The 26,522-nt window shown below is 43.6% G+C and overlaps 2 protein-coding genes and 1 long non-coding RNA gene across 18 annotated transcripts in view; 1 reads left to right on the top strand and 2 right to left on the bottom strand.

Annotated features, from left to right (window-relative positions):
* Positions 1-8,346, bottom strand: part of lrmp (lymphoid-restricted membrane protein) — a 32,464-nt gene extending 24,118 nt beyond the window's left edge. For 11 of the 15 annotated variants that reach the window (XM_056424375.1, XM_056424383.1, XM_056424382.1 and 8 more), the window contains exons 1-5: positions 6,878-8,346; positions 3,298-4,004; positions 2,677-2,778; positions 1,593-1,773; positions 34-92 (exon numbers count right to left, since the gene is read on the bottom strand). In XM_056424375.1, coding sequence (XP_056280350.1) covers positions 34-92; positions 1,593-1,773; positions 2,677-2,778; positions 3,298-3,961 — 1,006 coding nt within the window. In that variant the 5' untranslated portion in view covers positions 3,962-4,004; positions 6,878-8,346. Of the gene's footprint in view, positions 1-33; positions 93-1,592; positions 1,774-2,676; positions 2,779-3,297; positions 4,005-4,948; positions 4,967-6,877 lie in introns of those variants that run through there. The other 4 variants (XM_056424376.1, XM_056424380.1, XM_056424377.1 and 1 more) reach the window with 4 other exon arrangements.
* On the top strand, positions 5,564-19,966 carry bcat1 (branched chain amino-acid transaminase 1, cytosolic). Of its 2 annotated transcripts, none has more exons than XM_056424392.1 (11): positions 5,564-6,051; positions 6,735-6,791; positions 8,353-8,547; positions 11,466-11,576; positions 11,992-12,111; positions 12,223-12,383; positions 12,916-13,058; positions 13,308-13,393; positions 13,485-13,625; positions 14,490-14,564; positions 16,310-16,819. In XM_056424392.1, the coding sequence occupies exons 2-11, from the start codon at positions 6,762-6,764 to the stop codon at positions 16,346-16,348; spliced, it is 1,101 nt and encodes a 366-aa protein (XP_056280367.1). In that variant the 5' UTR covers positions 5,564-6,051; positions 6,735-6,761; the 3' UTR covers positions 16,349-16,819. The 2 variants fall into 2 exon arrangements, with proteins under 2 accessions (XP_056280367.1, XP_056280366.1); XM_056424391.1 differs by lacking the exon at positions 16,310-16,819 and adding an exon at positions 18,925-19,966 and having other exon boundaries at positions 5,567-6,051.
* On the bottom strand, positions 8,937-11,458 carry LOC130200264 (uncharacterized). The gene is made up of 2 exons (XR_008832970.1): positions 10,256-11,458; positions 8,937-10,136 (listed from the first exon to the last, which is right to left on the bottom strand). It is a non-coding gene; the product is annotated as an uncharacterized LOC130200264 (long non-coding RNA).
* Positions 19,967-26,522: the final 6,556 nt, after the last annotated feature.

The following is a 26,522-nucleotide window of genomic DNA, read 5'->3' as shown; positions in this document are numbered from 1 at the left end:
AATGAAACAACGGTATTTGTGATGAACACTCACCAGACAGGCTGTCCCTGAGTTTGACTGAGTCCTGAATGATGTCATCCGTTGTCTCTTCCCTGAGATGCAACGAAGACATCCAACATCAAATTCAAGGAATTACGCAATCTGTTGCAGGATTTGTCAGCCATGCACCAAGACATTTCTTTTAGATTCAAAAAAACCTTTTTGAAATGATTTGTTGAACTGTTGTTTTGGTGCGTGGCACATTGAGAACTAAACATAAATAAAGCTATCTGCTCAGTCTCTTCCTCTACATTGACGTTATGCTTTGCCTTGTTCTCTGTAGACTTTGTAAACCCTGTATTTTAAAAAAGGTGCTATATAAATAAAGTTATTATTATTACATGATGTACAAACAGACCCAGGGCGCACTGCAGAAAGAGCTTCCTGGCTGGAACACAGCTGGAGCTCATTTCAGTTCTACTCGTGCGTGTTCAGCAACTACTATCTTTCAGCACGTCTTCTCCCACAGTAGATGCAGCGACCCTTTGGTCTCGTCAGCAACGAGATGAATCATCACAAAAATTGCACCTCCAACGTAGCAGTTGCAGCCCTTTAAAGACTGAAGTCTTCAGCTTTATTTCCACCCACACATTAGGCCAATTGTTAAACACCAGAACACGATGTCTGAGAAGCATCGTCTGAACCAGGTTTCTCAAAATGTGACCACTTGCATAAGCGATAAAGATATATACAAGTGTGTGTATATACATATTATACATGTTACATAGACCTGACAGAGCGCAGAGTGCATGATTTCCTCCAAGGGAAGAGAGAGACACAGCGAGTTAAATGGAGATGCACACAGCTGAAACTATGTTGGAAACATTCTCACCATTATTCGCTCATGATGCATAATCTGCCGACGCAAATCTACTTGCGTAACTCAAAACAGAATATATGAGTCGCTCTTTCCTGAAAAGCTCAAAATAAATCACAGGGCCGATAAAGATGGTCCAAGACATATTTGCCTTTACATGCCACGTGAAAGTTTGGAAACTCTGCAACCAATATGTAGAATAAAAGCGCAAACATGTTCTACTGCATGTAGATCGCTGGAGATCCTGGCAAACTCAGCACTTTATTTTTCCTCTGTATATTTAGTATTGTGTTTTATATTTATTTTATATTAATACTCTGATGTGCACCGCTGCTGTGATTTTCGAAATTTCCCCACTGTGGGACAAATAAAGGAATATCAAATCAAACGTTAATTTAGCGACTCATTTAGTGATGGTACAGATCTTGATTTGAACACAACCAAAAAGATAGTAAGAATAAAATAAATGTGAAATCTGGTCATAATATTTTTTTTTAATTCTAGCCTTTTGCTTCTTTCATTTTTTTTAAATAAATGAAAACAAGAACTGCACAAACTATTTATTATTGGTGCATCTACTAACTCTAAATTGCAATTTTTCACCATTTAAAGTAACATTTTTATAAAGTTAACACACCTACAGTTTAAAAATAGGGACTCTCACAACAGCTTGACTTGTTCCAGGAGGTTTCCAAGAAAAGGATCACATGCCTAAGGAATCAATGCTTTTCAGTACCCGTTGTTGCGGCAGTCATCGATCCACTCCTTCATGACGGCGTGGTACGTATCCAGGTCAATGGAGACGTCTTCGCGTTCTGGATCGAGCATGTTGCAAAGGTCCTCCAGTCCGCTGTCTTCTGAGCTGCGACTGGTGGTGTGCCGCAGGTAGTCCACGATGTGAGACACGTACACTCGACCTGGAAGACGACAGCGACATGAGACACTCAAGAAAAACAATCGGTCACCACCGGATACCTTTATCCCATTGTGTGATGGCTAATATATTATTAACGCACTTCCTTAGTTTTCTTTTGCTTTGTTTAGTTATAGAGGAAGGCTGCAAATGCAGTAACCATAGAGACAATCAAAATGATGATTAACTTTACTACTTCAGTCAGTTTCACAATGTGGTTTAAAGCTTTTCAGCATTTATATTTTCAAAACAGGAGTCTAAACTGTGGACTAGTTTATTCTTTGGACAAAAACGCTTCAGATGACATCTATCAAATCTCATTGACATCTCAAAACGCTACTTTCACAGGTTTACATGATGCTACTATTGCCCAAAACTGTTTCTACTTCATAAACAAACCGTAAAACTGACAGAAATATGCTATACTTCCACTGCAATAGTGAGATTAATTGCATTCAAAGTGAAGTAAAATCAGACCAATCATGGCAGCAACATATTTGATCTCATCCTACTACTCGTTTTATTGGTTTGAGGTAGATGGAAACACATCACCACAACAGAAAACTTCAGAAGAGTCTGCAACTCTCAAATTACCACATCCTCCGTACTTCATTAAAGATATCCCTCCGACAGATCCCCTACCTCTGCTGCACAACATGGCTCACCATTAAAATACTGAAAGAACACAACTATAAACCTAAAAAGAAAAGATTGCGTTGCCAATGCTAGAGTCACAAGAGGAAGACAGACAATGTTGATAATGTGCGACTGTTGGAAGCTGATGGAATTATTTCTGCCGTCTACACAAGTAGACTCAATGATGAATCGAGCTACCACATTCAGCTGGCCGGGAGACTGAAATGCTGGACCCGACCACAGATGGCTGCGTGCGTTTGTGTGATCGTACCTCGGCGCTTGGTGTCGCAGGCATGGAAGATGGTATCGAGCAGATTCTCCTCAGAGATTAGGCTCATCTCTGCCATACTTTCCTTCCTGTTTTCGGAGGCTACTGAGGATCCGGAGAATGAATGTGCAACATGAAGACGACAATCATAGAGTGTATTGAGTTGCAGAGAAAAATAGGCACATGATGCATTTTCAGAACGAGACATTAACAGCTGTAACATTGTGATAACCAAACACTCATTTACAACGTTACGAATGAGTTTGAGGCTACGACTAAAAACTAGTCAAGGGTCCCCTTCCCTTAACCCCTTGTTGTTGCACACACATCGACTTAAGCTTTTTAAGATTAAACAACTTTATCCCAGATTTGACATTGGGCATTTGAAAAAAACATGTTTTAATTTAGGATTATGGAACATGTAGGCATAACACTGAAATAATGCAAGAAAGGACAGAACCAAACTTAAACTTTTTAAAAAAGGAGCACAATGCCTGGATCCTTTGAAAATTGTTTGCTTTGCCTGGTTGGTGATACATAATTACTAGAAAATGCTTGACAAGTTACATTTAATTTCCCCTACAACCTGCACATCTCAGCTCGCCAGCAGCCACTCCAACATACCTCCATCTCCCATAGACAGTCTTTTCACAACCAGCGCTGGGTAGGACAGCTCGCACTCCGTCGAGTTCCCCTTGTCCACTGAGCAGAAGTTGAGGTTGTAGGAGAGGTTGCCGTGGTTTGGGGTGAACGTACGACTCAGAGGCGTCGTGCTGCTCGGCCTCTCGTTCTCGGGCTTCCCCGACCGGGATCCTCTCGTGAACGTAAAGTAAGGGGCGTCTTTGGCCGGACCCATTGGCGTCGAGCAATCCCCCCGCCATGTCTCAACTGGTATTAAATCACTCCCATCAGCACTTCTCCTCTCGCCGAGACTGCTAGTGATGGTGTATGCGATGTTAGTTGGCGTGGAGGGGTTACACGCTGGGGTGGAAGGGGTGAGCGGAGGGATAGAGGGACCCAGGCTGCTCCTCTGGAAAGACGAAGTCCCCATCCCTCTGCCCTTCACCTGTTCCACCTGCTCTCTGTGGAGGGTCCCTTTCTTCAGGATGGTGTCCAGGTTGTGCCGGAGGCCACTCTGTGGGCTGTCGTAATTGTTAGACGACAGTTTGGGAATCTGAAACGGAGAATTGGGCTTGCGGTCACCACGCCACTGAATGGTCTGGAGCTTGCGGCAGATGCTGTCCACGGGGTTGTGGCGTCGACTGGACTGCGGCGTGCAATAGTCCATGCTGCTGACGGCAGGGCTGCAGCGCTAGAGGCGAGGCTGAAGTCTGAGGAGAAGAACAAAAAGACACACATTTGATTTCATGGTTAAAATAAGATAAAAGAATATAGAAATGTAAACATTAAAAATGGTATAGGTTAGATGACCCAAGCCTCTTGTGCACTAGCAGTCACATTCAGTCTCTACTGCTTTGCCGGTTTGGAGGCAATACAATCAGCAGGTAGAGCTGCAATATATCTGGGAATACATGTCAGCCATACAGAGAATATGTGGGCATATGGGCATTTTGTTTCCTCTGTATATTTAAGATTAGTATTGTGTTGTATTTGTATCTATTATTAATGCTCTTGTGTGCACCGCTGCTGTAATCCTGAAAATCTCCCCACTGTGGGACTAATAAAGGAATATCTAATCTAATAATTGAGACACATATGGAGAAGCCCAATATGAACAAGTTGCGGAATAAAAAGGGGAATTACATATTAATCCGCCTGAACCACGCACAATTTAATAAAAATTAGCCAAACACAAAATAATAGGAGTCCGAAGAAGAAACAAATTCAACGCATCGCATCAGGTGCGCAAACGAGGTAATCAATTCAGCGGGTTTGCTTTTAACCTTTAAACTCAGTCGTGTTTCAGCAAATACATTTACAGTTCTAATACAACTCCCAGCTTCAGAAACTAAAGATGTAAACTCAATATCACAATTCATTTCATTACGGTCATTGTTTTCAGGTTACACTATGACACGTTGAGTGGGAAAATAAGCAAAACAAAAAGCATTACACGTTTCAGAAGCTAAAAATAAAAGCGTCGACAGTGAACGTTACGGGTTGTTTTTTTTCGTGAACGAGTTAGCGTTAATTGGTCAGCTGTAGCGGTTCGTGCGCAACTGTGTCCGAGTTCAAACAGCACGCACCTGGACAACGAGCCGAAAACAAACATTAATTAGCGTGTTTAGCAGACATAACGTAGTTGTTCTTTTACCTCGTAGAGCTTGTGGGAGCAAATATCCACGTCGAGATGTTCGGCCGGCTGTAAAGACACGCACACGAGAGCACGCGCGCGCATGTAGTTTGAAACTCAGCGCTCGAGACAGAAAGAGTTAAAGAAAAGAAAAACAGGTGGGTGTTCACGACTTCGACAAAATAAATATGCCAACACCTCCACCTTGCGGCTTGAAGGGCTCACAGCACCTCGTGGAGCAGGCTGCGGGAACTTCTGAGTTTTTATTAATATCATTTATCATATAGAGCCAATTAGAAGCCGTATGTTGGTGTCCAAGCATTATCCGTCCCCCCCTTTTTTAGTGTCTCAACTAACAAAGAGCAGACTGTAGTGTATTTTGCATTACAGCTCTAAAAGATACAGCCATAAATATAGATATGGGCTCAGAGGCCCACAAGGTGTTCATGGTAGAGAATACCCTTGTTTAGAGTTGGACCAGATGGTTTGCATTAGGAGGCCTTTATGGAATGACGTGATTCTGCTCCAAGGCTGGAGCAGAATCACGCCCATTCTTGCTTCCTTAAAAGAGGTAGGCCCTAACACAAATTCATTTGTGTGGATTTCAGGGGTTCCGTGGATTTCTGGGGTTCAGTGGATTTCGTGGGTTTCGTGGATTTCGTGGATTCCCTGGACCTTCTGAAATCACCCGGGCTGTAAGCAGTATACGCTCGTAATTAGACCTGTTTTCTTTCTGTAATAGAACTGCATTATATCAGCAACAAGACAGTGTCCGCGGAGATCTTTTCATCACCAACATTCTTCATCACCTCGGCCGACAGAAGATTATACAACAAGACTTCCTGCCACACACACAGAGAACGGTTCCTGTTCACAAAAACATGATCGAAATAAAGAAAACATCAATCATCTATGGGATATTGAGCCGATGACGTACTTCATCGCAGTTCAGTGTCACAATGCTAGAGGGGGGTGTGTTGAAATATTGATTGGGGTCATTTTCCTGTTTGATCGTGACTACACATAATGGGACTGGTTTCAACCTGATCCTGTAAGAGGTTTAGCGGACGCGAGACCGTTCACCAGGAACCTCTGTGTCCGACGTGCCGGCTCCCGATCTGAAGGTAAGTCATGCAACAATATTGACAAATAGATTGCTTGTGCGTGAGTCTTAGGGATAAATGTTGGTGAAGCAATATTCATATTTATATTGCAACAGCAGAGTTACACGTGTTTTCGGGTGTGGATGATGATCATGAAGTGTGCCCACTACATAATGCCATATGTAGTATGATATACAGTAAGTCCATCACAAGGCCTGCATTTCAAAAGATATTTGATGTAGAATGAAATGTGTCTCTTGTTGTACAAAGTGATGGAAATCAGTAAGTTTGGCAAAACAGAAAAACGAGAGAAGTATACAAACAGAGCTGTAGTGATATTATGAATACAAATTCCCACATCTACTTTGAGTTCATGCTTGCTTGTCGTGTCTCTCTTAGAGAAATACTAACATGTACAATGTTCAGAGCCCAGAGGGTGTCGACAGCAGTGCTAAATATGTGTGTAATAGGAATGGGTTTGCAATATGTTGTCGTGATTCAAGGTTTTCTAATATTAGTACTCAAAAACTGGCTCACCAACTTTGATACCCCTCCGGTAACGCCCTCCTTCTGCAATATAAACCTTGAGGAGGTGTGCTGTTTATTAAGTGATTAGTAGGCTACATGTTTGAGTGGTTGAAGGAAAAGGAGCGCACATTGGAACTCTATTTCTTTTATTGTCTATATTTTTGTCTGTTTTTCAGGAAAGCAGCTACATTGCCACTATCTCAATGGCTGACGGCAGCATTCCCAGCTTCAAGGTGAGTTATTGGAATGGATGTTTGGTATGCTATAGGTGGGAGTAAAGCCGGAGGTCTGAATGCCATCAGGATGTCAGAGCACATACCCCGAGTCGCTGCTCCAGCTGCAACATCTTGATGATTCTTCGGCTTGCTGGAACTCAAAAGAACTCCGCGTCGCTCCACATTGAAGATGCTCCAATTCAATTCAGTTTATTTGTATAGCCCAATTTCACAAATTACAAATTTGTCACTGCTTCTTACCCTCATGGTGCCAGGAGCAGCGCTGCGAGGCCTCGAGCGCCACAGTCACCCAATAGTGTTCTTATTGGGACACATGGACAACTAATCCAATGGATATTCCAGAGAGAAAAAAGAAAGAGAAGTCCACTTGCTGTCACCCTAAGCAGTTCAATTTATCTTTCCTCTTTAAACAGAATAACGTCTGTATTGTCGCCATTTTTTGAAAGGGAAGGACACAACTCGTGTCCACTCCTGTACTCCCTCTCGGAGCAGCAATCCACTTTCCCAGCTCACGCTAAGTAGCTGGAGCTTTGCTTGTTTTGTGTCCCTGAATGCAGCAGACCTGCAGCAGGCTCAGGTGGAGATTAGGGTGAACATGTGCAGACACTCAGACGCACATTCACAAGGATGGGTGTTGTCTTTTCTCTGGAGAATGGAGACGAGCATTAGCAGAGAAAACACACTTGTAAAAAAAAAGAAGGAACTTTTAAATAATGAAATGAGTATATTCATATGCATTTGGGCATTTGATGTTACACTGAAAACATAATCCTGGACAAAAAGAAAAAGAAGTGCAGCAGAAAGGGGAAAAAAAGGTGAATTCCAGACCACTTCATAGTGTTGTTCTGTGGTCGCCCCGACAATTTCCACTACTGCAATCTGGGATTACGGCCAACATTCTGCACTGGGACCGAGGGGATAAAGAGCCTAATCCCAGCCAAGTGGGACATGATAACATGAAAACGAGTATCTTCAGTGAAAGGATCAGCTCGTTCAGTGTGAGAGAGGACACCACTTGTTCTAGATAAATATGGCATGTAATACTTCTGCTGTTACTGCAATGCCACAAAGGTGGCACGGGGACAAGTGAGTGACGCAGAGGCCGGACTAAGATCTGAGCCCCCTCAATGCGAACGTGATGCAATTCTTTTCTGTACTTATTAACCATGACCTTTGACTTCTAAATGGGCTTGTTGAAAAAGACAGCTCCAGTTCCTTTCTGTGTGTCTCCGTCTCAGTCATGTGACTGTGTGGCTGGCATGCTGTCAGGTCACTGTGGACTGTATGTTACTGGAGGCAGTCGAGTAACTAGTCCCACAGCGACCCCTGCTGGCCCATCACAGAATGCAAAACAAACCAGGCAACAAGTTGGTTTAAAAAAAATAAGTCTGATGAAAGATAACTCCGTTATGCTTTGCACAGCAGGCACACTAAATTATTTTTTAAAAGGGTACATTATATTTGTGTTATTGTTCTCCATCTGTGTAAAGGTAGTGTTTCTGTCTCGATGTTGCATGTCCACCTTTTCCTTTAATGTCACTTTGTCCTCTGTGACCAGGCAGCTGACCTGGTCATCGAGCTGTCCTCCACTCCAAAGGCCAAACAGGACCGGCCGGCCTTCGGGAACGTCTTCACGGACCACATGCTGACCATAGAGTGGAGTGCGAGTGAGGGCTGGCAGGCTCCGCTCATCAAGCCCTTTGGAAACCTGACGCTCCACCCAGCCTGTTCGTCACTACACTACGGCATACAGGCAGGAAGCACTCAGACTCACTTTTTATACCTTTTGGCTCAAAAGGATTTGATGTATAACGTCTCCTCCTGCAGCTTCCTGCCAGGAGGCTGACTGGACTGGTCAAACGTATGAACTTACATATACGGGTCAGGTTATAGAGCAGGGGTACTCAACTTCGGAGGCCAAGAGGGCCACATTTAAACCACAACAGGTGCAAAGGGCCACAAATTAGTATTCACATATATTTGTACCATTTTATTCACTGTATTTACTACTGCTGTTTAATATGCTGTCTTGCTAGTCATTTTTAATGCATTCCAAAGCATCATGGAATATTTAACAAATATTCTCAATTTCAGTAACAAATGTAGTGTAGCGACTGCGTTTCCAAGGATGACAAGTGTTGGTCAAGCTGATGTTTTATTAACACTGGAGTGAATAGCTTTGCATTGATGACATTGATAAAGTTTGCAATTGCTACTTTTCCTATTGAGAGCTCTGAGTCTGCATTTCACAAATATTAATAACAATAACAATATAACTAACAACTGTTTACTTATTCCTAGTGAGAGCTCTGAGTCTGCATTTCACAAATATTAATAACAATAACAATAAAACAAACAACTGTTTACTTATTCCTAGTGAGAGCTCTGAGTGTGCATTCTTTTCACAAGTCCTTTCAGATCTGGTTGTTGCTCAGTTGTAGCTGCTCTGAGATAGTCTGCCAAATGTCTGTCATTTAGACGGGAACGCTGCTTTGATTTTATTATTCCCATGGCAGAGGAGCTTTCACACACATAAGTAGATCCAAAGCAGGTCAGGATTTTCTGAGCACACAGGATTAATGCAGGGTTTGTGTTCCTCAGAACACAGGATATCCAGAATGTGTCAATGCTCTCCTCCTTGTGTCTTTCTTTGAGGATGTTGTTGTGCTGCAGCTCTATGAGTTGTTCCTCAAACGCAGCCCTTTCGACTCGATTTTACAAACAAAATTAAATTCACCTTTAAAAGGCTTTTGCATATGACACATACCCATGTGTTATACATCAAAAATTCCAGAACAATCTCAGCTCTCTATATAATGAGGCAGAATTGACCTCAGGTACAATTGGAAAGAAAAAATATGGCCCTAAAGCTGAAAATTCTTCATATCTCTTCTGAAAACACACCTTTACTCATGTGGACCAACTGTTTGGTGTTTAAAATTGGTTTACCAAAGGTCATGGGTTCACAAAAGCAGTGAAATATCTGAATACAATGCTAGATACATGTAAAGATGTCAAAAACCAAATGACTTAATATTGCAGATAAAGTTTCATGGGGTGTGTGCAAATAAAAAATGACCATTTACATTTTTTCTTCTTCAAATAAATGTATTATACATTACAAAAAGTAAACATATTCTCCATAATATTCATGTTGAGAAATAGAAAACAGAACACAAATATTGATACAGAATATTTACAATATGGCTTCACTATAATGGCATCATGTCATCGTGTCATGGTCCTCCGGGGCACGAGACCATTGCTGGCCGGACAGGTAGAGCTGCAGGTGGGGCTGCAGGTGGATCTGCAGGCTGCACTGCAGGTGCTGGTGAATCCTCTCTGTAAAATATAATACTAGTCAGCACCGCCACACGTAACAGACACCGTGACGAGACACATAACAGACACGTCCGGACACGTCCCGTCACGGACACGTAAAGTTTAGTGAAGACTCTTACCCGGTCCAAGTGGATCTCTTCTGGCTGCGTGTTCCTCCTCGTGGCTCTGGAGCTCCTCTGAGGCTCCGCGCTGCTCGCCAAAGTCGCTGCAGCTGCTTCCTTGTTGTGAAGTCCGTTCGCGCTGTGTTCTCTGGCTTCTCTGACTGACAGACTGCTAATGAGCATTACCTGGGAGGTGGGTAGGTCCTTGTGATTTCTTGAGTGTTCATTGGTTGTTCTTCTCCGCAAAATGTTGACGGACAACCGCATTGGCAAATCACAGTACTCGGTGCCGCGTCACCCGACACGTTCGTCCCCCTATCTTTCTCTGTGAATCGCAGAGGAGCTTACGGTAGAGAAATGAACGGAAGAGGAAATCCTCCGGATTCATCCAGTATTTTAAATGTATCTCGGCGACGTATTGTCGCGGAGATATACAGATTTTAAAAACGTAAAGCTGTCAAAACGCACTGTAGCGGGCTTCGTTTTCAGAGGGTTAAATTAAAGGCGCACTACCTAATTTTCACACGATTTTGGTTGGCTAATTATAATTATTATGCATTTATAACCAGGCATGTCGGGGCCACAAAATAAGCGTCCGCGGGCCGGATGCGGCCCGCGGGCCTCCTGTTGAGTAACTCTGTTATAGAGCAAAGTAAAAGTCTGGATACACAAACAGATCTAACTAGTAGATATAAAGGGAAACAACTATAGAATATACATTTGTAAAAGTGTTTAAACATTTCATCACATTGAACCAAATGCATAATGGATGATTGAATACTCAGAAACCAAACTCAGTTAGATTCTTAACCAGGGCAGCAGCTGCATTGAGGACACTGAGGTCCTATTTTATCTGGGAATGTTACTCTTTTAGCAACCTGGTTACCCCATAGTAGTGATTGTTATAAAAAGCTCTTTCCAGTGTTTTAATTTGACTACTTGTATCACATTTGCAAAACCAATTTGACTAAAAATTTTAACTTCCTAATCATTTCCTAATTTCATAACATACTTTAGTTTATGAATAATTTTTTTGTGTAGCAACAAAACTAATTAGAAAACAGATATAATTGACTATGTGACTGAAATATAAAATAATAAAAAACAGAATGATTGAAAAGAAAATCCTGGGTTGGATGGGGTGAATGTCTGACCTCGTGACCTCAGCATATCTAAAATGCTGACGCGGCCCTGATCTCAACCCTCTTCTCTCTTCTCTTCTCGCCAGCTGTTTGAAGGGTTGAAGGCGTTTCGTGGGGATGACAACCAACTGCGTCTCTTCAGACCGATGCTCAACATGAGCCGCATGGCCGACTCGGCGAAGAGAGCTTGCCTGCCTGTAAGATCACACATTCACTCTGTCATACTCATTGAATGTGTTGTTGCTCTGTAATGATTCCTTCTGGTCACATGACGTATATTACACCTGTCCATCCTGGAGAGGGATCCTCCTCTGTTGCGCTCCTATTTTTTGGGAGTTTTTTCTGATCCGATGTGAGGTCAAAGGTCAGGGTTGTCTATGTGTATAGATTGTAAAGCCCTCTGAGGCAAATTTGTAATTTGTGATAATGTGCTATACAAAATAAACTGAATTTAATTGAATTGATAGAGCGAATGATTCTCAATTAAATTAAATTCAGTTTATTTTATATAGCCCAAATATCACAAATTCTTAATTTGCCTCAGTGGGCTTTTCTCCCACTCCACCTTACTCTCTGCTCACCTCTCTTTCTCCACCTCTCTGCCTCCTCCAGGCCTTTGATCAGTCAGAGCTTCTGAAGTGCATCAGGCGACTGGTAGAGATCGAGCAGGACTGGGTTCCTCACTCTGAATCGGCCAGTCTGTACATCAGACCCACGTTCCTCAGCACTGAGGTAAGGAGGACAGCGGCGGGTTGCGACGCACGTGCGAAGACAGGCGGTTATGTTCTTTTTGATCAAATGACATTGGATCTTCATTGCTGTGTGTTTACGTGTCCATTGCAGCAATCTCTGGGTGTAAAGAAGGCTTCCAACGCCTTGCTGTATGTGATTTTGTGTCCAGTGGGCTCGTACTTCACCAGCGAAACAAAGAGTCTGTCCTTGTGGGCCGACCCAAAGTACACCAGGGCATGGAAAGGAGGGACTGGAAACTACAAAATGGGCGGGTGGGTATCGGCGCATACTGCATACTGCATTCATGTTTTAGTTTTTATTGATATGCATTATTACTACCAAGCTTTTGAAATAAAAACTGCAACTCGGCTGACGTCTATTCATGAGAATGGATCTTTGGCCCTCTGAAAGAAGCTCTATGTTTATACACTATTTATTCTAAAGAGAAACAAATTGAAATAGTGCATGGTGCATGTTTGAAAGGTTAGTCACTATGAATTGGATTTAATGAATACTTGTTTTCAGTAGCGTCTAAAGTTTTACTATGTGTGAAAGTTAACATTGTTACCGCATACGTGAAACAATGGTCAAACAAGTTTGAGTACTGTATGCTTCATCCCCTACATTGTTAAACCCCAAAATGAACCTTCAGTTAAAAACACTTTATTAGGCCTATACTTCAAACCTTTTGTGAAATGATGGACTTTTTATCAAATGAATTGGTGTTTGCACAGTCTTTCACTAAATTCAAACATATAAAACGTTCGCAAAGTTGCAACCTTTTGTTGTTTTGGTGATCTGCAGAAACTACGGGTGCTCTTTGTTCGCCCAGTACGAAGCAGAGGATCATGGGTGCCAGCAGGTGCTGTGGCTGTACGGGGAGGACCACCAGATCACCGAGGCAGGCACCATGAACATCTTCCTCCACTGGATCAATGAGGATGGAGGTCAGTAACCCAACGAGAAGCTCACCTCACACCCAATCACAGGCAGCTGTGTTTCGCTGCAGGTGAAGAGGTCAACAGGGTCAATGGTCCAACTTCCATTTGCACCACGGATGCAAAAATTACTCACACGTCAAAAACGTTGACAGATCCCACTGACAGAACAATGTCACTCTAACATAGTCTTGAGTAATAGTAGTAGTTTATTTATTTATTGATAGGTTTTACTTTGTTCTATTTACTATTTTACAGAGGAGGAACTTGCAACTCCGCCACTGGACGGCATCATACTCCCAGGTGTAACCCGACAGAGCATCCTGGAACTGACCAGGAGATGGGTGAGAAAGGCAAAGACCATGAAGGTCATCACGCGTGGATGAATATTACAAAACGAGTCATGGCGTCCCCTCCGGCCCCCTCTGTGTCCAGGGGGAGTTTAAGGTGACGGAGCGCTACCTGACCATGAGCCAGCTGTGCTCTGCCCTGAAGCAGCTGCGGGTCAAAGAGGTATTTGGCAGCGGTACTGCCTGCATGGTCTGTCCCATCGGACACATTGTTTACCAGGGAGAGGTAAGAAAGCGGCTTGTATTTAATACAGTTTAATATTTTTATTGAATTGTAAAACATGTTTCTCAAGCAATTCATTCTTTTTCATGTAGCTTTATCTCCATATAGTTTATATTGTATGTGTTTTATTATATATGTATGTAAGAGGAGATGATCACTGTCTCAGAGAGGTAGGCCGTATCTAGATATGAAGCTACAGACGACTTAGCTTAGCAAAAAGACAGAAGCAGCCTAGCACTGGTCAAAGCTATTTCTTGACCAGGAGCCAGATTTCTGCTGGTTGACTGCTGCCACGAAATAAAGCATAAAACTATTTTAAAATCACCTTTAACTTAATACACTTAGAGCCAAATAAGATGTGACGCGTTAATCAGCGAGCTTTAGAGGTGCCGGCAGGCCGATTTTATTACCTCAGGATAGAACCAGGCTAGCTGTTTGCAGTCTTTATGCTAAGCTAAGCTAAACTGCTGCTAATTAAAGCCTCAGTCTCAAACTTTAAGTCTCTTTTCACTTTGCCCTCTCATCTTCTGCTTCACGATAACTTAAAGGAAGTTGGACTTTTCCTTCGAAAGCCTCCTTTTATTTCAGTTAAATTGTAAAAAAGTAAAAGCTATTTTAAATGGATTCCATTTTTTTATATGTGAACAGTTTTTTAGAGGCGTAGTGCTTTGAAGACTGAGGCTGTGGGTCTCATGTGCACACACAGGCGGGTTCATCTTCAGAAGTGTGGAAGAACCCTTTGGCTTCTCGCTTACTTCCATAATATATTTACTTTATATTCTCTGTGTTCTCATGATATATTTTGCACTAAGTCGATTCTCAGAGCCGATTAAAGGATCAACAACTGTTGTTTTTGTTTGTTTATAGAACTTGCACATCCCCTGTCAGGAGAAAGACTCACAGTTGGCTTCACGGATAGCAAAGGAGCTTGTGGATATTCAGGTTGGTACACACACACACACACACACACACACACACACACACACACACACACACACACACACACACACACACACACACACACACACACACACACACACACACACACACACAACAGATATTTCTCCCTCTCTCAGTAACAGCTGGGTAAACATCTGTGTTCCTTACACTCCTGTCACCCTCAGGACTCCATGTCCATGTAGTAATAGGTAACTTGTATTCAGGGATATGATCTTTGGAGATGGAAGTGCAAGTGACACTAGTTTTAGAATTAAATTACAATGTTATACTTTGTCACATGTCTGGCCAATAAAAAAAAAAGTTAAATTAAATAGAAATGTTTAATCACTAAATTAAAAATATGGTTGAGGAAAGGCAAGTCCCAACAACAACAAATATTCCCTCTAAATATTATCTTATCTCTCTGTAATTGAATTACTGGACTGCTATCAGAGTGGTTATTATATAACTCAATGAGATCAACATATTAAGTCCTCATTGAACATCCACTGCCTGCAAGTACATAATAAGTGAATTATCATATTAGGTCATGAGTAATGACTTAGTAATATTGTACATAGCCTAACAACACTGCACCTCTTCAGAGGTTTGCAGCGCCACCGGTTTAAACAGATTCATAAAGTTCTTTGCTGAAGGCTCGATGTGTGTTAATGAGCGTGTTATGCATCACTGACTTTCTGTTATTGTGCGCTGTAATGAGCCTATTATTAGGAGGGGTGTGATGAGCTTGAATGTCATCCTAATTTTCTCTCTTGTACTTGGAAATGTCCGCATATGGTTGAGAGCTCTGTCGGACTAGGAAGGTCTCGGTACAGCGGACAGCAAATATTTCCTCTTTCCGGGGAGAGATCTCAACACACACACTTTTCCAACCTCTTTTATGGCATCTGCATCAGAGCTTCAGCCAAAACCAGGCGGCAACCTCCGGCTCTGAAAAGTGAAGCCAATGCTGAAGTAGCTTAAAATTTCATTCTTTCTAATGGTCATCAGAACATGTTTTTGTTTTACTTAGACCCTCTCAGTGTGTCCAGTTCAGTTCAAGTCTTAATGTATTATATATATGAACATTATATGGACACAAACCAAGATGGAGACCTTCATAACTGTGTTCCACAAACCAAAGGGTGACATCAAAGTGACTCTGTCCACGATGACTCCTCATGGAGGCCAGCGTCATCGGTCCACCAAACTAATCTATAACTGTTTCTGTTCAGTGATATTAAATAGTTTACCTCAAGGTTAAAAGACTGCAAATGCTTCACCTTTACTACACATTTAAACATTTGATGTACTTATACTTTTGAGTGTTTTAATAACTTTAATTCTTCTCCATTATTAAATAACATACTTTTTACTCTATATTTATTTGACATCTATGGCTACTTTTCAAATGTTATGCATAATGATACACATTTATGAAATACATTTCACTCTAAACTTCTCAGAAGGTTTCATGTCACAGTTTCAGCTCCACACCCTCCTCACTCCCCGTCGTCAGTCTAACTCTCTTCACCTGTTCACACACCTGTTGTCACAGTTCAGCTCCTCACTCTGTGGTTCAGTCACTCCCACCTCGTCAGTCTGACTTCCTTCACCTGTTCACACACCTGTCTTTGATCACTAATCAAATCCCTATATAGTCTCCTGCCTCACACACACACACACACACACACCTTGCCAGATTGTTCGTCCTTTTCTATGCCAGACTCTCCAGCACTTGTTTCTAGACGGATTTCCTGTTGCCGACCCTGCCTGTCCCTGGTTAACCCGCTTGTCCGACTCCCCGTGAACCTACCAGCCCTTCGTCCTGTTGATACTCTGCCTGCCGTTTCCAGAGTGTGGAATATAAGTTCGAAGGATCCCTGGAGTCGAGGGTGCATTTGGATCTACACATGAGTCGTTACAGTTTCATGTGAATAAAGCCCAATGAGGTGAACTTATTACAAAAAAAAGTTGGAAGTCCTGAAAGATGTGAACAGATTTGAGCAGCAGGACATAGTCTGACTCCATCACTCATCTAATGGCCTTCTGTATAAAATACTACTGACGAGCTACACCTCGACCAGCCCCTCCTGTACATTGATGCAACACTATTGAACTCTAATAATGACATACACACTGATGATACATTTTTCTGGCGAATGAGCACTTCTAGTGGGATTTTAAATGCATCATTTTGACTTGTGTGTTTTTGCGATGTGTTCGTGTTTTTGCTCTAGTAAAGTTGCTGAGCCGTTCTTCAGCCACCGCTCAGAATCCATGACTGAACTCAACTGATTTGTAATCTGCAAAGAGATTTGGAATTTCAGATTTTCCAGTTTTTTCCAAACCATCTCAGAATTAAAGGTCATCACATTTCATTTAGCAGACACTTTTATCCAAAGCGACGTACAATATGAGTACAAACTCAGGACAACAAGAATCAATTAAGTAACATTTCTTTAAGATAGCCAAACTACAAAAATACCACATAATGGACCTGATCTGTTCGCAAGTACCAATGTTTTGAAGTGGATGCGGGCAGCCACCTGTAACCAGTGAAGGGAGCGTAAGAGGAGTAGTGTGGGTACATTTAGGGAGGTTAAAGACCAGTCAAGGTGCAGCATTCTGGATGAGCTGATGGCACTAGCAGGTAGACCTGCCAGGAGGGAGTTACAGTAGTCTAGGTGTGTGAGAACCCCGACACAGCTTCACCCACAAAGACACAGATGGTGGCCTACACACGGAATGGTCGCAGCTCGGAGGTGAAGAGAGAGAGAAGTACTTAGTCTGGGGGTATATATGTCCCACCCACTGATTACGTGATGCCTCTCAGGTAGTGGTGCTCCAGGCGCGCCAGACCTGAAAACGATAGCCAGACCTCTTCTAGGACGAGGGTGGAGTTAAGTCAGGGGACGTAACAGCGTGAGATGACCAGAGCCTGGACCAGAGCCTGGACCAGAGCCTGGACCAGAGCCTGTGCCACCTTCTGAGTAAGAAGAGGACGTATTCTCCTGATGTTGTGCAGCATGTACCTACAGGAACGTGTCAGCAGTCGGGGAGAGTCGACTGTCGAGTGTCACCCCGAGGTTCCTGGCAGTCGGGGTCGTTTCGATTGAAAAACTGATTATGAATCATAAAGTTTGACTGCATTCACGCCGGCGGCCCTGCAGACTCACACGTCCAAAGGACAAGAGCAGATCGCGTCCTCCGGGTTTCATTTTGTGAATCTCCCTCATCTCCCTCATGTGCTCTGGACGCTGTGATCAGTTGACGTGGCTTATCTCTTCAAACTCGTGACTGTTGCTTCGCCTCCCTTTCTCTTTCTCTCGTTTACTTTCCGTGCTGCATCTGTGTTTTTGTTGTTCTCTGTTTTCTGGTCAGGAGATTAGCATATCGGCTCTCTCCATTGGCCTCGAGTGCACGCGTGATGTGTGTTAACCACATCTTTACATCCGATAACATCTTTCGACAGTGCTTCAGAGAGAGAGAGAGAGAATGAGATGAGAGAGAGACGGTTGCCGGCCTAATGGCGGTGTGTGGAGAGTTGGAGATAGGGGCAAGACAAACTCCTGAATTCTCTCATTAAGCTCGCTGTAATTGCACAAACCCAATTATTGCCTCAGCCTTTTGTGATCTTCAAAGCCAAGATGCTGCAAATGAAGCCTCGAACAAGTGGGAGAGGAGGAGGAGGAAGAAGAAGAGTTGTGGAGGAGGAGAAGGGGGGGCGGGCGGCGGCGGCGAAGCTTAATGAACAATAAAATCGACAAAACGCTGGAAAACGCTGCGCTCCCTTCCGCAGCGCTGGTAAATCTGTTGACATTTCATTTGGAGGGAAGCGGTGTTATCCCCCCCCCCCCCCTCTCCTCCTCCTCCTCCTCCTTCTCCTCCCACCCATCTTGAAGACAATATTGTGCCGCAAACAAACGAGTGGTCTGAGGCAGCAGATGAAAGATGGGTTTACTAAGTCGCCCTGCTGTTCCTCTTTCAAGTTAATTAGAAATCACATTCTTTTGTTTCCCCTTCGCGGGCGCTTATTTACTTTCTCACTTCGACCATTAAACAAATTTGCAACATGAGACACAAATAATTGGATTTGCCTCTGCGGCTGTCACGGATTGGGGAACATTTTGTTTTGATTTTTACTCCAGTTCCTTTGCTCTGTTGTGTTGTGCTCCAGTCGGGGGCTGAGTTTGCAGATTTGCTCACGGATATTTGATTGCACTTTTTTTGATTTGTGTTTTGCTCGCAATTAGGCCGAGGCGGCGGCGGCGGGCGAGAGAAGTTTGGTGCTTAGCGACGTGTGATTTCTGTTCGGGGGACCCTCTTTGTGACCTTTTCGCGACCTTGTGTTCTCTTCCAGCATGGACGCACACCCAGCGACTGGACCCTCCTGGTGTAACACCCACCTCCACATCGACCAGCGTGTGCACGAGGAGGTCACAGCATCAACGACAAAAGGCTATCATGCACTTTGTCACAATGTTTGGCAATATTGGTAGTTTAACTGCAACACGCTGGCTCTGTGGCGAGTGTGTGATACAACTTTGCCCCTTTTAAGCTTAAATTAATGATAAGCACACAACTGTTCAACATAATTACCGACAGTAGGCTAATGTCTCATGCAATAGTGCACAATAACTTACAGTAGCTTTTCTTCTGCTGCTTTCCAACCAGCGTGGGATAAAACATGAAAAGAGAAATCATCAGTGAGTTACAGAGAATTTCACATCACTTGTGCAAAGTTACTAAGTTTCTACACGAGGGCGAGTTCTACTCCTCTGATGGGTATAGTATGGAAACATCGGGCAGTTTAAAAAGCCAAAAGGCCGTTTGCTTTTCATTTTGGGGTTGTACTATGTTCTTGTTTCAGAGGACATGCAGATGTTTCTGAATTTGAGTTTTATTGTAAACATTTTAAACATTTAGAATCTGCAGACAAGGCGTCGTCGCCTTTTGGTAAGAGCATCAAACAAATGTTACGGACAACTGGAAGTACCACACGGGAGTTTCTTCACTACCGTGTGGAGCTCGTCAGCCAGTATACCGGACAAATATTATCCGTGAGAGAAGTAGTGTGTGTCAATGCAGCTGATGGGTTACAGGATTACAGGACGACATTACCAGAGGTGTCTCAAGATCTGACCGGCATACACGTGAACTCATTTTAAAGGGATGTTCATTATGAATACTGTAAGGCTGTATGGTTATTATTATTATAGAATGGATTTGTCCCTGTTATGATGTTGAACAGAGAGCTCTTGGCCTGTGCTTGTATGTGCACTGTAGAAGCACTGTGGGAAGGAAGGCCAGCGTACTGTTGTTACACTCTGAAACTTGTGTTTGTTATGGCAATGACTAATGTTCTACTTTCTCAAAATAAAACGATAATCAAACAACATAAACTCTGTTAAAGAGGGTGAATGGGGCACAAAGGGCTTTGCCATCTCAGACCAGAGAGGACCAAGAACCGTTTGAGGAACTCAAACAGAGGAACCAGGGTCTCAGTGTGGTTCCTGCATGATAGTTCCAGGTGCAATAAAAGAGAGGCGTACTTCCCAAGTGTTTGGGACCTTTAGGGGTGAGCCAGGCTCGCCGGAGCACCTCCACACTCCTAATGATACTGAGGAGTGTTTTCCTGCCACCCTACACACACACACACACACACACACACACTGTGGAGAACCTGGACCGGAACCAGAGTCATCAGCATAATGGAGTCATAACAGAAAGCCATCAAAGCAGAGAGCCCTTGGCTGTTTAGGTCTGCACACATGGACACACACTCACACACACACTCACACACACACACACACTCACACACATGTGCAACATCATTCAGGATACTAGTTTGGAAATGAAAACTCAGGATGCTGTGTCCACTCCGAAATTCATGCCTCATTAACTGAGGTCTTGTCTGTGTTTCTGCCTCTGTGAGTGCAATGGATGTCCATATGTGTGTGTATGTGTGTGTGTGTGTGCGCGTGCGTGTGCGTGTCTTTGCAAGTGGGTGCCCAGTTGCGTGCTGGATGATTTTTGGCTCCTTGTGGAGACATCTCATTTTGGCATGAGCTCTTTTCTCATGTGCAGTGGCACAGCTGGTGTAGAGCGCGCACACACACACACACACACACACACACACACACACACACACTCACAGTACACACGCAAAACACATAGGCCTACTTCAAAATGCCAAACACTATCTAGCCCACTTAATCTAGGCCACTGGTGAAATTACCACAGCATGTTTTCTCGGTGTCTAAATTTCTTTATTTCCCTTTCTACTGTTGGCTTTTCCTCGCTATTAAACGCCAACAACGATTTGTTTAATGATCATCAGCTATAAATCAAGCTGCTCGCTCCATCATTCGGCCACAGGGATCGTTACAATTACATCTAATCCAATGTATACGACATTGAGACACGTTGCATTGTTGAACGCTCTACTCGAAACCATTCCAGGAGCACGAAACAGCTCATTTGAGTTGGGCAAATTGCTCATGGGGGGCTGAGGCAATAATGCATAACTATGTGAAAGTGTTGAAGTAACTCTGATGGTGTGAAGTAATGGAGACACTGAGCTGATTTAACACAGTCAGAGGTTACACTCCGATCCGTCTTTGGCACGTGTGCCGTCGCAGTAGAGATCTCATATTGTACTGAATTCTTTGGTATCGACCCTCTTCCTGCCAACATCGGGATTTGGCTATTACAATGTTGGCTGGAGGCGAACACAAATCGCCTCAGAGTAGTGCTGACTTCTTTTCTGGGGTTACTTTGCGGTGGAGGTAGCTGCTGCCAATGCTGGAAGAGCAACTTTTTTTCCCCGCAAGATAGTTACGAGCATCCAAAGATTCAACACCCTCAGTTTCTCTTCGCTCTGCACTCTCGGGTTTCTCTCATCAGGTGTGTACACGTCTGGTCAGTGAGTCAGCAAATGTGGTTGCGCTGGTGATAGTTAACTTTCTCAAGTAACACTCGCGCTCCCAGAGCGTGTACGCATTCAGAGAAACTCTTATTTTCTTCAGTCCTTTGTTCAAAAACAAGCCAACTGAACCTTCTAGCCGGCGTTAGCTGACGTGTTAAGGGAATTATTCTGCCTCCAGATGAATGATGTCACTTTCCTTACTAACAGAAAGGTGCCTTGTTGTTCACCCCATAAATACAAGGTATTGGCTTACGTTCCACTGACCAGATCGACCTAATAAACAGGAAACTCGTTGTAATACGCTGATGGAGACCTGCCAGCCTTTGTACCAACAGAAAACTCTCTTTTTTTCATACAGGACAGTACATTATGTATCGAGGTAAATGCAGTCCTGTATTACACAGACAGTGTTGTCTCATTCCTGGACACTGTTACTGGATCTGTCGTTCCATGGTGGTTTAAAGCATGTTTCATGGCTGTTTTCTTCTACAGACACATCCAAATATACATAAATGTATATCAGTTCAATTCATGAGGCTTTATTGGCCCGATGGTCCAGTGTATATTACCAAAGTATATCTCTCTCTCCATTTCTCTCGGCTCGTAGTATTCTTCCCAACAGCTCCTCCGTCTCTTTTATTCTCTCTCTCCCTCACAGAAAGCTCAGAGACCCCGGCGGGCCGCTCCCCATTCAGCCGAAGGCCGCCGATGATGTTTTAATTGTCACTTCTTGTTAAGGCGGCCTTGACATTCACGTGGGGACGGAGGGGAGGCGGTCGCCGTAATCAGAGGAAATGGAGAGAGAGAGAGAGAGAGCGAGAGAGCGAGAGAGAAAGATGGCACCCATTCAGCTACCAAGAGTGGTGTTTGGCTCAGAGCAGTGTGCCCCCTTCCCTCTCTTCCCTCTCTTCCCTCTCTCTCAGCCCTGCCGGGGCATGATCTGATTTGACAAGCCCAACGCTGTCATCTTGAGTTTGTCCAATTTGAAATTCTAATTAATGAACTCGACGCCACTTTGTGTTTTTGTCGTTGTTGTGCTTCCTTCCCAGGCCAGTTTGTCTTCTATTTGTCTTTTCTTTAACCTTCCCTCGGTCCTCAAGTCGTCCTCTTCTTCTTCTTCTTCTTTGGAGGCGGTGTGGCTGCAGAGGCCGCTCTGGGTCTCACACCATAACAGATGATATCCGTGGCTCTGGGTCACCCAATTAGAATCAAACTGTGTGTGTGTGTGTGTCTATGTGTTCTGTTTCTATCAGAATCCCTAATGAGGAAGCAGAGAGGGGAGCGATAGCCGCTGATGCTGAAGGGCAAAGGGGTGGTCAGTCTCTCTTTCCAGAACTTCACACATCTGCTGAATACTCTCGGAGGAAAAGGCGCCCTGCATTCATGCACAAGAAATCAACATGTGGTCATAAAGTTAAGTCAACGGGTGATTTAGAGTCTGGAGAAACCCAATGCAGCCGTGAGACCAGGAAAAACCAGAACTGAGTACCGTCCATGTACGTACAGAGGGGGACGAATCAAAAGAAAAGGTTCCCCAGGAAGATGTTGGACCACCTCCAGCCTCCAAAACCAATCGTGTGTCCAAGAAATGAGGACATGGCTTTAAATAAGCATAGTCAGCAAAATGTTCTCACTGAGCCTCCCTGCAAAACACTCACTGACAAGAGTCCACATTTATTTACCATACCATATCTACTTGCAGCAAATTTGATTCATATATTTTTATGGTTATGCTTTGACACTTAAAAACAGCTTAAGAAATAGGCAACAGTGTCTTGAAGTTTTAAAGAACCACAACCAGGATCCATCCATTATCAATACCGCTTCATCCTCATTAGGGTCGTGGGGGCGCTGGAGCCGATCCCAGCTGACATAGGGCGAAGGCAGGGGACACCCTGGACAGGCCGCCAATCCATCCAGGGCACACATAGAGACATACAACCATTCACTCTCACATTCACACAACAGGATCGTGTTCCCTAAATCTAACAACGCGATAGTCCTCAAGTGTCCCGGTCCAACCAACCGCCGTCCACGTCGGTGTGGCACAACAACAGGAAAGAAAATTGCAACGGAGAAGCACATGAGTTGTATATTAATGTCATGCTCAGCAGACTTCAGATCCGCTCCCAAATCTATGGAACTCAACTAGAGTCTTACAGAAGGCAGTCCCTCATTTACTGTTCCGATGGCGTCATTTTAATTCCCACAGAGTGGGTTCCCCCCCTCCTTCTTTGTTCCTTTACTTTGCTAGAGGAACCCTTTTGTGTGTGTGTGTGTGTGTGGGGGGGGGGGGGGGGGGGTGTCGAGCCACCTCCTGTACTGCACAACGTCGTTCAATTGAAATCAAAGGGACGTTATGTCTTTCTTCATCAGCAGGTGGTGCTAGCAGCCTACAAACCATAGACCTCAACACAGCTCTGATTTAGGAATATGAGAGAGAGAGAGAGAGAGAGAGATAGAGGGGGGGATAGAAAGAGAGAAAAGGGGAGAGAGGGAGTTTTTGGAGGCCTGCCAATCATGATGAAAAACCACTGCAGAACTAATCTATTTCCACGCCCGTCCTAATCCAGCTACACAACGGTGGCATCATTTAATCACAAAATCATCACCACCGTCACTACCATCACCACCATCACCCTCATCCTCTCCCTCCACCTCCGCTGCATTAATATCAAATAAATGTATAATTTCTTTTTGTAAATAAGAGCTCGTGATTAAGAGCAGATTAGTGCGCGTGCCTTCCGACGGACAGACAGCCCGTGATGGGTTTTGTTAACACGAGGGTAACACTGGGTGTCAGTTGTGTGTGTCTGACACGACATCAACGTTATCCCCCTGCCGCTCATGTTATCGCTCTTGGCTTCGAGTTTTAGGGGACTTTTTAACAGCAGCGCTGCTTAAGAGCTTAGAGTAAATGGATGGATGGATGGATGGATGAAGATCAGGCGTACACACATGCACAGAGAGATCAGTGTCACTCACACAGCTTCAGAGCCAAAGCCTGATTTGCTTTGTGGTAAAAGCTGTTTTATTTCTCGTCAGTGTTGTAATGGAGACGCTCGGCTGTCACGCGGCACTTGAAGTCTCATTTCTGTACCCAGGGAGAGAAGAAATCGGACATTTTGCTGCTCGGGTATTCACCTCAGTCCGTACTAACGACATCAGACTGTGTTAGACGCCATTGTTCTGATGGTCAGGTTGTTGCGGTTGAATGCAGTGAAGCAAAGGAGTTAGAGATGCATACATATTTATTATATATATATATTTCTTTTTTGATGATGTGTTTCGTCTTTGTTATTTAAAGGAGGATCTTCTGAACCTTTGACCCCTTCTAAACACCAGAAGGCCAGTGAGCTCCCTTTAGGGACTGTATGCAAATTATTAAAGGGTTGCAGGAAACGGAGAGAGATTTTACTTTTCGCTGAAGGAAGAGGAGTCAAATAGAAAAAGGCTAAAATATTCAGTAAACAGGAGGCATTCTTTTGTTATGCTTGACATCATTTGGGGGAAAGTGCTAATTGCACCTCCGTGTGCCTCTTGGTGCCTATGTGAAAATTATTTTTTATTAACACTTATGAAGGTTAAACACAGCATCTTTTGTCTGTGTGTGCACCTTTGTGGGGAGGGCAATGCAATGTGGAACCCAAGTAAAGGGTCTTTAGAAAATGAAACATCATTTTCAGCCCCTCTCCCCCAACCTTAGCATTTATCATACAGTCTCTTACCGCTCAAGATTAATTTATTTTTCTTCTTCTTCTTCTTCTTCTTGCGTGCCATAAAGCAACCGGGCAGATTTTTCAAATAAAATTAGATGAGATGACTCACAACATAAGATGCGGAGTGGAGGCTGCCAATCTTCGTGCCAATGCTGTTTGTTCATGATTATTCAAACAATGTCTGAAAATTGAAATGGAAATGATTTTATTTTTAGATCAACAAAGCATGGTTAATATAGAAAGAAGAAAAAAACTCTGCGGGCTTTCGCGCTCAGTCCCCTGTGGGTGAAGCATGTACTTTATTCGCAGGTGGGCACATTTTGTCTTGGAATGCAGGACACCTATTTATTATTCAGTGGTGTGCTAAATATTCCTGTGTGTATGTGTGTGTGTGTGTGTGTGTATGTGTGTATTCAAAGGAGACGACGGTCCTGACGGTGAGTAATGTTCTCCAGGCCTGGCGGCTGGCAATGCTCTGTCTCCCTGCAGGTGGGAGTGAGTCACTCACTCACACACACACACACACACACACACACACACACACACACACACACACACACACACACACACGCACAAACACACTTTAACACGCACAAGCAGTGCCACCCGTTTCATGCTGACCACCTCAGCGTGCCAGCCCAGCGACCATGGCGGCCAACTGGCCAATGAACAACTGTCTGTCTGTCTGCAGAGCAACAGCACATACCACCACAGCAGCCAGAGTGAGCTCCTCTCTCTCTCTCTCTAACACACACACACACACACACACACACAGTCATTCTCTCTCATTACTCACACAAGTCTGACACATCCCTGTCAAATGCCAACTCACATTAAGGTGGAGAGAAGGTGCCGTTCTCTCTGTTTGTTCGGTCTCTCCGTCTTTACGTGTGGTTTCTTTTCTAAAGTCAAATTCAAGCTTAAATCAAAGCATTGACGCAACACACACATTCTGCAGTCACAAACAGTGCAGCTACATATGTACTTTAAGGATTCTTATTTGATGAGTGGGTCCAATAAAGTTTACAGGTTATTCTTCTTCACATTGTAAAGGGCCATTGCACTATTTAGAATGTGTGGGTTATTCATTAAATATGGGTTATTCTTTAAATATGAGTTATTCATAGAGATACAGAGACCTGGCTGCAAAATCCATAAATGCATTTTACTGGAGAGGTCTCTTGACATCGGAGACTACAGGATTTCCCCTTGTTGCTTTTTCTCTCTCCATCGTTTAGTTTTCTCCGATTACTTTACATTTTCATATTTCATGAAACTCTTTTTTCTTGTGTCGGTTTCTGTTGACACGTC

This window comes from Pseudoliparis swirei, chromosome 10 (assembly GCF_029220125.1).
Source record: "Pseudoliparis swirei isolate HS2019 ecotype Mariana Trench chromosome 10, NWPU_hadal_v1, whole genome shotgun sequence".
Classification (NCBI taxonomy): Eukaryota; Metazoa; Chordata; class Actinopteri; order Perciformes; family Liparidae; genus Pseudoliparis; species Pseudoliparis swirei.
The sequence above is the reverse complement of the archived record's forward strand: the minus strand, read 5'-3'. Positions and strand labels throughout refer to the sequence as shown.